The sequence below is a fragment of the Lutjanus erythropterus genome, chromosome 18 (genome assembly GCF_056507025.1).
Source record: "Lutjanus erythropterus isolate fLutEry1 chromosome 18, fLutEry1.hap2, whole genome shotgun sequence".
NCBI lineage: Eukaryota > Metazoa > Chordata > Actinopteri > Lutjaniformes > Lutjanidae > Lutjanus > Lutjanus erythropterus.
Window position 1 is genome coordinate 9,301,034 of NC_139334.1, and position 12,152 is coordinate 9,313,185.

The 12,152-nt window shown below is 41.4% G+C and overlaps 1 protein-coding gene across 2 annotated transcripts in view; it reads right to left on the reverse strand.

Annotated features, from left to right (window-relative positions):
• LOC146310614 (formin) overlaps positions 1 to 12,152 on the reverse strand; it is a 74,334-nt gene that overhangs the window by 35,674 nt on the left and 26,508 nt on the right. For both annotated transcript variants that reach the window (XM_084742001.1, XM_084742000.1), the window contains 2 exons: positions 9,806 to 10,512; positions 4,552 to 4,693 (listed from right to left, as the gene is read on the reverse strand). In XM_084742001.1, the coding sequence (XP_084598127.1) occupies positions 4,552 to 4,693; positions 9,806 to 10,512 (849 nt within the window). The remainder of the gene's footprint in view (positions 1 to 4,551; positions 4,694 to 9,805; positions 10,513 to 12,152) is intronic.

Sequence of the window (12,152 nt, forward strand, 5' to 3'; positions counted from 1 at the left end):
ATAGACTATCAAAATAATGGATGACCACAATATGTCTTAAATATGGTTCTTTCTACAACGATAAGAAGACAAGACTGTTAGATGTGTAACCATTCAGATGTACAAAGGTTCTCATCCTCTGGGTGGGTTAGGGATGTGACAATAACCGCATTACTGCATTACCACAATACTGCAATATCACGGTCAGGTGATGCCTACTGCAGGGTTGAGCTCATTGCAGTCACCGTAAGACAAAACCTTTTAGTGTTGAGAAGCTGCAGCATTTATTAACTGACACACTGTAACCTGAACTGTAATTTTACTGCCAGGATAACAACTTACTGCTAAGTTTAGTTTTTGCAGGGTTCTAGGTATTACCCCCTATGTTGGCTTCTAAGTAGAACCCTGTATAAGGGTTCCAGGGGGAACCTTTAGAAAAGGTTCTACCAGTAACCTAAAAGGGTTGCCCTTTGGGGACAAGCCAAAGAGCCCTATATGGTTCTATTTACCACCTTTATTTCAAAGGGTGAAGAGGAAATTGCTGTTTCAACATTTACATATTTGCACACATGAACGCTCAACAGCACATTTAGCTTGATTGATTTCTTCATCTTCATCCACCTCTCCCTCCCTCCTAATGCCTGAATCAGGAATGCACCGACATGCCCATCCTCTCTGCCCCCCACTCCTATAGTTGCCCCGTTTCCATCGCCTTCTACAGCCAGTGGAGTGGAGCCACATGCCTGCAATTATAGCGCAGGTCCAGTCGGGTCCGGTCTGCTCTGGTCTGCTCGGGTGGGAGAGCACTCTTCCATGTCATCTCCTCCGCTTTGATATGCTAATCAGCAGAGAGAGACGGGCTCCAGAGTAAACAAGAGCTTTGATTTTTCTATGGCACACATGATAAAGATTAACTTACTCATGTAGGCATCGGCTGCATCCCCCAAGTTTCAACTTTTGGCGTGTGGAGTTGTTGGAAAGCGGGGAAGTGGCTCATATGCATAATGTACACACACATTCCATTCCCTCCCACTCATCTCCTCTCGCCACGCAAAGCCCCCCGAGGCTGTGGTGTTAGCATGATCTGGCAACACTTTCTGAGCAAGTGCATAATGACTCGCGAGGACGTGCCGTCATCACACACGTGCGATCAAGCACACAGATCCACACACATACAGAAACAAACAAATGTCCACCCATACACAAACACACAGAAACAAATAAACAAAAGCGGATTCTGTGCAGGAAAGTGTGCTGACAAGGACAGGAGGCAGGTCGTCTGCATGAGTGTCCACTGGTGTTGGCCATCACGCAGAGAGACAGAAGTATGTCTGGTCAGATTCTGCAGAGTAAGACAGTCATGCTGAGGCCCTTAACCTCTGCTCTGGCACAAACTTAGCAAACTTCTAAAGAGGGCCAAATAAGGAAAAGTCCTTCATTAAAACGTGAAAAAGAAGACATATTTATCAAGAGACTCACTACTTACACTTGTATGAGAGGTTCTCAACTGACTTTGTTATGGATAATCAGTAAGATTGTCAGAAAATTAATCAGCAGCTATACTAATAATCAACTACTGACATACTTTTTTTTTGCAAGATTTGAACATTTTCAATGGTTCTAGTGTAAAAAAAATGAATTACCTTTTTTTTTAAATGTCCCCATGGGCTCTGTGACCTTGTGATGGACAGTGTTTTGCTAATAAATATAACTCGTGTTAAGAAAATAATATGTAGATTAATCGATAATAAAAATAATTGTCAGTTGCAGCCCAAAACTGGAGCGTCTGGAAAAGTCTCCTATTAGAATAATATAATAAAAAGAATACAGCAGTGCAATGACAAGTGCAGTCACAAAAGATGAATGGAAAAAGCCAGAATGAACGCAAGCTTAATTCCTTAGTTCTGCCTAAAAGCATGCCAGGATAGCTTCAATAGTTTTTGGGGCAGATGCCACAACTGAAATTTGAGAGTTCAGAAAACATCAATTTTGATATATCTGTTTCTTTCTTTCTTTCTTTTTTTTTTTTTTTACATGAAACTAACAACAAAGAAACATTTTTAATAAGGATGCCTGAAATTTGCATTATTTTTTGTTATTATCAGTTCATTTTGTAACTTGAAAACAGATTTGTCAGTGCTTTCTGCTGGATAAACAAATTAAAACTGGGGTAGGGAGGTTTGGGGATGTAGATTTATTTTGGTGTCACTGGGAACAGTTCTATAATAATCTTTAAGCACAAGGTGGTCTGATCAAAAACTAGACTTCTGCTCCTCGTCTTTGCTCTGTTTTCAGGCTTTAGGAAGTCTCGCACATGACAGGAGACTTTGGCCAAACACAGGTTGGTAAGATAGTTGATTGTTGAGCCTTATTTGTTAAGTATTCACCGGCCTGGAAATGAGACTCAAAACTCTGATGAACTGGGAATGAGCATCAAAAATATCTTTCTCCAGAATCACTCACGGACATTTAATAGTGGAACTGTTTCTACATTACCGCAAACATCTCTTCAGTATTTGTACACTGACATTTCTTGGTACTTTTTGGCCAACATAAATGCAGCTACTGATATGTATTTGGAATACGTGAACATTGGCCAAAATTGTGGCCTGGCTAATTTTTTAACTCCGGATTTTTCAGTGAAAAAACAAGTGCATGAATCAAATTAAAAATGAAGGACTTATTTTTAGCAGTTTGCTAACCACTGCCTGCCATTTTCACCATCCAGTTAGTCCTTAGTTCACTTTTTCCCACCTCTATGATCCTCCTCAACTAAGTAGCACCTTGTCTTCATCTCTGCTGTCATCCCTTCCACCCAACCCTCCTCAAAAATCTTTTTCTGTGTTCTTTGCTTCGCTTCCTTACTTTCCCACCCGTTAAACCAGCTGAATTTCTTGGAAGTCATCATCAGCTGGTGATTCAGATGATTTCTTGCTCAAATGATTTCTCTCTCTTTAACTCAGAGTATAAACTTTCAAGGATAAAAAATGATTACGTAAACAAGTTTCTTTTATTTTGACGACCTTTCCAGCAAGTTGGACTCCTGAGCAGGATGAAAACAACCATGCCTTCGCGTATTCACTTTCCCTCTTTAATCGTAGACTTGGACTCCAAATGCTCTCACTGGCTCTAAACACAGACCTTTATATTAAATATAAGACTCCTGTGTAATCACAGTGCTGGCGACAAAAAGTCTAAACATAGATATGAACCCCAGCCAGTGTACCATACAGGTCCTCCGCTCAAATGCTATAAAAAACATGTTGGACATGGAGTTTTTTGATTGATATGAATTTGTTTCAGCAGTGTTTCCATTAGTGGGGTCAAACCTCCTCCAGGCTGATGTAAGCCCAGACAGGAGACAGTTGGCAGGATCTGTGTCTGGATGTGGCTGTCTGAGTTGGATCAAATGTTGGACAGTTTGCCGCTTTAGGGTGACCAGACTGAACGGAGAGATCTAAGGATGGAGATCGGGGACAGAGGAACACACACACATACACACACTGTGGCCCTCTGGAGCGGAGTGGAGCCTTAACAAATTGATCAGAATAGGGGATGCGTATGGATTTAGAGGGGACAGTCTGGGGCAGTGGCCGATTTTTAACTGCTTGGACGCCACAGTGAGGACCACAAGGCAGCCAGGGTGCTGACGTGGCGCTGGCTGCAACAGAGGTGCAGAGTTGCAGCATTTGACAAAATGTCAACAAGTGTCTTTGGTGGGTAGGGGGAGACGGTCAATCAATCTGGTACAAAAGCAGATCTTTGCTGAACTCTTTTCATCTTTAAAGGGACAGTTTGGATAATCTGACGTGGTTTTGTATGAGATACTTTTCAATACGCAAAATCAGTAATTTTATCAGTAATCAGTAATTTTATCGCACAGGACACAGTAGTTGCAGGTCTAGCACTTCCTCAATCACCACGCACTTAAGCTGATATTGATTTTTTTTTTGATGCGCCATTCTGAAGTGGCTAAAATATATTTTGTTTTTGACCCTGTCCACAGTTCACTTCTTACCTTCATTGCTGATGCCCCTCTCTGTGTCTCTAAACTGGGGGCGACCTGACCGGCATCTACTGTAAATAATACACTATCGATAAGTACATCATGCAACCTTACATCAAATAATCTGAACTATCCCTTTTAAACATTGAAGCTTGCACAAATGGAAACAACAACATGATTCTGAACCCCCACCTACATTACAATTCTGCAGTTTGCTTGGCTTGCCCAGAAAAAACAAGGGAGTGAGCTCATAAACTGATAGCCTGTGTTGGCCTGAAGCAGGACCTGGCAACTGCAGGCAACAATCTGGAGGAATCAATTTCAATGCTTCACCTTTTGTTATTTCTTTCTTTGATTTATGATTGAGCATGACTGCAGACAAAAAAACTTTTTTTAAACAAAGCTCGATAAAAAACTAACAACGCCCTCAGGTGGCTGCAGCGAGATCAAATACAGAAAACAAGCAATCAATTACGCTTCGCACACAACCAACGTCAAGGAAAATCTGAGACGAAAAGAGATAATAACCCAAACGGAGGAGGAGTGAGTGGAGCAGCTGAATTTACCTTCTTTGTTTTGGCTTTCTTCTCATATGTGTCTGACAGGGGCTTCTTCTTCGGCTGAAGTGTGGCCTTGGAGAAAAGATCCTCAAACTCATTGGTGTTGATGATGTTTGGTTCCTCCAGAGAACCCCAAAGTGTGTTGTTGCTGGAAAAGGAAGTGCAGATTTTAATCTCTGATTCATTTCATGTTGGGACAGTGCACTTCAAAACCAAAAGTGCATGTATTTCCTCCTACCTGCAGTGCTGTGACTTTTGGAGACATCAGTTATAGAGACGTCTGCTTCTCTCAAATATAGTGGAACTAGAAGGCACTCGGCTTGTGATGCTCAAACACTGACATATATAAAGATGGAAAACTGACAGCTCCCCAAAAGTGAAATCAAAACATATCCATTGCCCCCTGGTGGCTGGTTACAGTATAGGTCATGAACCCCGCCCCAATGCTGACAGACGGGGCATGAATCGTACTAAAACATCAAAGTACATGTCAATCAAACTTTTCCCAAAGATGATTGAAGTCATTTTTAGGCATGCTTACTTCTCTCTGAATGAAAGTAGTTCCTACATGAAACTACTCACAACAAGGTCTGTGAATTATCTTGAGTAACCTGGTCATGATTTCTGCAAAGAGACCCTGCTGTTGAGTTTTTCAAATGTGTTTTTGGGACTTTGTGCACCACAAGCTGAGTGCCATCTAGTTTCATTATAATCGAGAGAGGACAGACATCTCTATGGCCGATATTTACAAAACTGCAACTCACACCAAAACAAGCCCCTTTAAATCTATGGATCAAAACTGAGGTTACAGGGTGCTAAAGTTTTTATCACAGTCACAATGACAGAGCAGGCATGAAACATCCAAATACTTTCCTTGAGCTAAACAAATAGTGTCCTCTATTTGTGGAAGCTTGTTTGATGTTTATTCAACCTGCCCACTGTTTTTAATTTTTCCATTTCACTGTCCGGCAACAACTTGGCAGGAATGGCTGCAATCTCAATTTTAAAAAGCACTGTTTATGAGTTAGGTGATAAAAATAACAGAAGTTTAAGACAGGATTGTTTCTGTAATAAAGGGCCATTTCCAGCAAATGATCGAGAACACGGGAGGCAATGTTGTGTTTCAGAAGTTGCTGAGTAACATGGAAAAAAACAAACAGAGGCGAAATGAGAACAAGAGGTGTCTGAAGTCAAGAGGATGTTCAGGATGTAAGCACTCTGCTATGTTACCAACAAATCTATTTTTTCTGCTCACTGAAACTCAACACATCTGTCTCTGCTTTTAGTCTGATAATCAAACGGACATTAACAGCACAATCAACAGGTTCACTAAGAAATAAAGTTGTTCTAAAGAAAGATTTTGGAATGATAAAAATCAACAATACACTACACATGCCTACAGTCTTAGAAATAAGGGTTCCAAAAGGGTTCTTCCTGAAGGGCTGAGGTTCTATTCAGAACCATGTGCTTGTGAAGAACCCTCCTTGGAAGAAAAGAGGTTGCTTAGATCCAGCAAGGGTTCTTTGTACCACAATATAAAAAGGTTCTTTGTAGATGCTCCTGAATGGGTTCTAGATAAAACTCTTGGAATATAAAAGGGTTCTTGGTAGAACCCCCCAGGTTGGTTCTAGATAAAACCCTTGCAGTACAAAAGGGCTGTAAGTAGAACCCCTTAAGTGGGTTGTAGAATACCTTTTGAAATACAGTAGGATTCTCGGTAGAACCTCCTGGGTGGGTTCAAGATGAAAATTTGGAAAATAAAAGGGCTCTTGTTAGAACCTACTCAGGGAGTATATAGGGTTCTCTGTAGATGCAGCTAGATGAAGCCCGTGTAATATAAACAGGTTCTTGGGACCATAGAAGGGTTCTGGGTGAAACATTTCACAGATGGTTCTACATATAAGCCCTTATGTTGGAGTCGAGGTAGAACTGCCTGAAAGGGTTCCAAGTGGAATCTTTATAAAAGGTTCCACCAGGAACCAAAAAAGTGTTCTCCTATAGGGACAAGCTGGAGAACTCTTTATGGTTCTACTTAGCACCTTGATTTCTAAGTGCAGAGTTCCAAGAGTGTAATTACTGGTTTCCTGTATCTTTTCACACATTGTAGGTCATAGTTTACTGACATTATGTCTCATCTGTGGCTCATGAGACTGGCAGGTCAAACTCCCCAGAGTCAAGGCCCATTTACAACGAGAAAGAGAACCTGGACACAACACACTAACACAAGCACTGGCAGGCTTATCACGGCTTAAATACCAGAACAATTGCCAGTGACTCAATACGGGTTGAGTGAGTCCAATTGTTTCTACATGCAGTTGGCTTCCTATTGCAGTGGTGAGAGTATTTATCTGGGAAAGCCAAGAAGGTTTTCTGTTGAGGACATAATGATACTGTCCCAAAATCTTCCTTTGATTTTGCACTCCTTGGGAAAATAAGTCCAATAACCAGCCTCTGACTCTGGACCCAACTGTGCAGGAATTTAGCTCGGAAAAGAAAATTACATCCAAACCTCAAGAAATATTTCCATGCAAGACAACTTTCTAATTGACCGGATTATGACTATAACTGAATTTGAATCCCTTAAAGCTCTGTTGCCTTTCCCAAGAAAGTTTGTCCCGCGTGCTGCCAACTGTACTTTGTATTTGGCCTTACATTCAGACAGCTGGCATCATTTCAAACCTTACACTGTTCCCCCTCATAACTCAGAACCTCACACCATTAACAGAGATCACACAGCTGATCCAGCTATAGTTAAACATCTGACCCATTTAATGCCCCTTAACTTGGCCCTTTACAGTTAAATTTATAGCTGACATGAAACTGCTGTAGTGTAGTCAGTCAGTCCTCCAGCGCTGGCCAGGACTAAAGAGAGTGTGTGTGAACCACAACTCAGCTTCCCCCCACTAATCCAGCCATGGAAATACAAGGCCATAAAGCTGGAAGCCTGGCACTCAGAGGCAACAACCACAGCCACTGTAAATGGGCTGGATAATCCACTTACAATTACAGAGTATCTAGTGCAGCAACCATATCTATGATATCTCTCTGAACAGCAGTGCTCAGGGAAATCTCCCATCACACCAGGACCAATGAAGCTTAGACCTTCATCATCTCTGGGAAAACAGTTTCATTCCTGCAGCTTCAAGTATTGGATATCTTAATCTCAGCCAGGGCTGTCTAAACCTCACTTTCATGACATTCTGCAGAATGAACTAAACTAATGATCAAATGCAAAGAAATGATGGGCGCCCCTATAGCTCAGTTGGTAGAGCATCTGTACCATGTATTGAGGCTGCCAGTTCGATTCTCACCTGCAATCCATTTGCTGTTCAAGCTGTTTTATCACAATAAAGGCAAAAGGCCAAAAGATAATCTTTAAAAAAAAAAAAAAGCAAGGAAATGATAATCGTCACCTCAAATGTTAGCAAGGCACATGTCATGTGCATTCTGAGGACTTCAACAATTGTTTAAGGTTTTCAAGTATGTATCCCTCATACAGGCTGAGCAATACTGGAATTTTGTAGCTTTGGAACCAGACAAATCCACAAGCTCATGTTTCATTTGCTCTGGCAGACATGTCTGACCACGCTCTGTTCAGACAGATTTCCACCTGTCCTGGATCTCTGCTAGCCAATCACAACAATTTAATTTTATTTAATTTTAATTATGAGTCAGATTTGATACAATGACTGACAGAAGAGCCTCACCAGTCCAGTTTTTCATCAGTCCACCATTTTCTCCTGTTTGAAAATAGACAAAGCACCAACCAAACTTGCATGTGTCACTCACTGCTACGTCACTTGTTTCATTGCTCTGATTGGTTGGAGGTCTATCCTGGTTTACCCAGATTTTAAAAATGAAAAAAAAACAAAAAAAAACCAACAACTAACCATTATTGGGTGATAGTATTTTTTTCTAACCTTTTGAAAAATCAAAATGTCAGTGCCCTCTATTAGAAAAACTGTGTTGATGTTACTGATTCTGATTTATCTAAAACCTAGTTAGGTATTTGTATCCTGCAATTTCTTGTTACTCATCAGCTGAGGTATACACAGATACACCAATAAGCTAATATCAGTCATCATGTCAGTCTAGCTCTACTCCCTAACTCAGTGTTATGGTAATAAAAAAATATTAATGTGAACTGAGGTTATATTGGTCCTGGACCTTGTGTAGCCTTGGGTTTAAATTAGTTCAGGGTAGACAAGTTACGAGAACCAATAATTCATTCCCAAGTCGATGCCAAAGTTTTGAAAATATGTCGGTACTTGTTTTCTTATAGTACCAGAGGTACGAGAAATGCAATTCTTCTGGACATGGCAGGGACACCATCACTTACAAGTGAAGTGAACAACAACAACAACTACACATGTGACATAACAACATGTGCAGCTTCAGCAAGAGCTCCACTTCGACTCGTCCAGAAGAATAAGTAGTGATGAGCAGATCAACCAAGTGAACCCACGGGACAACGGGTTTGGATCAACTTTCTAGAAAATACCATGGGTTATGATGGGTGGGTCAAGTGACGAAGCAGCGGTCGGAGTATTAATGACTACCAGAAACACTGTGTGCAATAGTCCTCCCTCTACCTTCCTCTCCCTCTCCCTGTCTCCCTCTCAGTCAAACACACACACACACACACACACACACACAGCAGCTGCTGTGTGCACCACTGAGTGCACTTTGTCAGCTCAGCTGATCGGTGCTCAAAGCTCGACAAAATAGGTTAAATCTTGAAACTGTGGACTGTTCTTTTTACATACAATACTGACCTACAGATGTGTACTATGATTTCGTTAAAATGAACAATTAAAATATGAAGGGAAAAAGAGGGAGAGAATGAGTGAGATAAATGAAAACACACTTAATATCTGAACAGAGATCACTTTTGCATTACTTTCCAGAAATGGCAACATGCTCCCCTCACAGTGATTTGTGTCAGGCTCCGTCAATATCCAACTAAAAAAAACTATGGTAGGTACAGGAGGTCAAAGTTGAACCATGAAGTCAGTTTGTAAACTGTGATGAATGTTTATAACAGATAGTTTGGGGAATCATTTTATCCCTGCCCATGTTTCTTGCCCTGTGGAACTTATTTATAGCAAAACTCCTGTAATCCCAGATCCCTGATAGGAACTACCTAAGCCTAAGGTCATTATTACTCCCAGAAAAACACTGAAAATGAGACCCCATTTGTATCAACCACAATTATCCTTTAAGATCAAAGTGAGTGAATTTTAAGCAATGTTCCACTTACTTGTTGTCCTGTACCTGTATCCTGGTCCAGTACAGAGGCTTCATGGGACAGGCGGGCTCAATGGCAGGTTTCCGTGGGGCCTTCTCCACCTTCGGGCCCAGACCGAAGCCCCCCATAGGGGGAGGAGGTGGTGGGCCACAGCCTGGGGGAGGGGGAGGAGGAGGTGGACCAGCTCCAGGTAGACCAGGAGGGGGAGGCGGAGGTGGTGGGGGTGGCGGACCACCACCAGGGAAAGGGGGTGGTGGTGGTGGTGGTGGTGGGGGTGCTCCCATGTTGCCTGGCGGTGGAGGAGGGGGAGGAGGGGGTGGTGGCGGTGGTGGACCTGAGAGGCCTGGTGGGGGAGGGGGAGGGGGAGGAGGTGGCGGTGGTACAGGAGGCCCTACGGCCGTTTCGGCTTTGAGATTTAGTCCAATAGAGTCCAAGTTGAGTTTTTTTGGCACGTTCTGGCCGGGGCTTTGAGCAAGCCCGCTGCCATCACCCTCGGGGCTCTTGATGAAGGTCTCCCTGTCTGTCTGGATTCCCACTGTGCGGCAGGTCTTGATGATCGGGTCATCTGCAGTGGACACAGCAGCGTCGCGGGCCTCAGCTCGCTCCTGGCCCGTACTGTATGACCTGTCTCTTTGCATCCTGGAAATGACTCCTTCCAGGTGAGACAGTGAGACGGCATTCTCACCTCGTAGCTGGAAGATCTTAAGCTCAAAGTCAGCCTTGAGAGAGAAAAAAAACAAACCCAGAATATCAGTGCCCGTTCGCATAACTTGGGCTAAAGTTCCCTTTCCTTAGCATCTAAAGGTATCTTAGAATAAAAGGAGTTGCATGAAATTTTCCTACAGTTTTCCTTAAGCTCTAGTAAGGGAAAACCCTTTCATCTCAAAGACTGGGTTGCACCAACAAAGTCTAATTTAGATTCATTTTAAAGATTAGTTTGAATCAGAGTTTAACAAAGCTAGGCTGAAAATAAGTAAATTTAATGACTTAATATTATGCAGAGCTCTACTGCACAATTAAAGCTAATCTCTGTTTAGTAAATCCAAGTTTATTTACATAAACTGAAATTAAATACCATGTAATTGATATGGAGATGCTTGCTTGACCAAATTGAAATGAATAAATAAATAATAAATTTGCATCCTGTCAGGACCTAATAGCTAGGTATAAAAGAGGAGGTAAAACTGTTAACTTAGCTGCTCTATGTTCCTTAATTAAACATTTTAACATTATTTGCTAGCTATCTTAACAGTTAACAAAATATTACATTGTTTGCTAACTAGCTAAAAAGTTCACAAAACATTACATTCTTTGTAGCAAGCTAAAAAGTTAGCCTTAGTTAGCCTACTCATGATGTTCAAAGTGATGTTCGAGTTCAAAATTTTGGTGCAGCAGAAACAAATTCAATCTAGGATTATTCAAGAATAATATAAGTGACGTGTAACCATGGTAATTGAAGTGCACATGTGCCGTATTATGACAGTAACTGCTGTGAAAGCCTTTGTCTAGTCAAGATGACAACCTAAGTGGCTTTATGCAACAATCCTACGTGCACCTCTTAGCTCAGGGAAGTTTGGAAGTTAAGGTGGTTTATGCAAACGGGCACAGAGCGTTCAGTCATTTTTCATCATATAAAAGAATAAACCATATTCAGTGGTAGACAATGCATTTCCTTGGATGAACTTGGAGTAAAGTGTAATTATTCTTCCAAGGGGCTTACATGAACGTGATTTTTCGGTAACCAATCATATTAACTTTTTCAGCGTTGTTTTTAACTTTAATTCCCTTTTCAATTGTCCCAAATCTGAGTTTAATATCTGACTGACTCATACAATGAAAACCCAGTGACTCCAGTTTTTATTTGACATTTCAAACAATGAATAATCTAGCCAAAGCAAAGCATTGATTTATGAGTATGAGTATTGATTTGATACAGAAAGGAAATTGTTTTGCAACAAACCTTACACATGTTCCTTGTTAACTCGTGTTGGTTTAGAAATAGTATTAGGCACGTTCCTGCCCTTTCTTGTGGGCTGACTGCGGTACATGTTTCTCAGTGTCAGCATCAGTCCTCTAAAGGTCAACATCAAATTAAAGGCTTAAAGCAGACAGGCTGAAAAACCAGTTCTGAGGTCAGACTTTTCAAGGAAACTGCCCATAAAGCAATTTATCAGTGGTAGAAATTATGTAACATGGTCAGGGTTATGTTCCTTTGGTTTTCCACGGGTGTACACTAAGTTGGACTCTTGATTAAGTTGGCAGATGAAAAATGAAAGGGAAACACTGCCCCTAACCTCTGCTTTTGATGAATGAAACAGAAACCTTTAAAATGAATTTCAAGAAACAAAAGACATGTCTA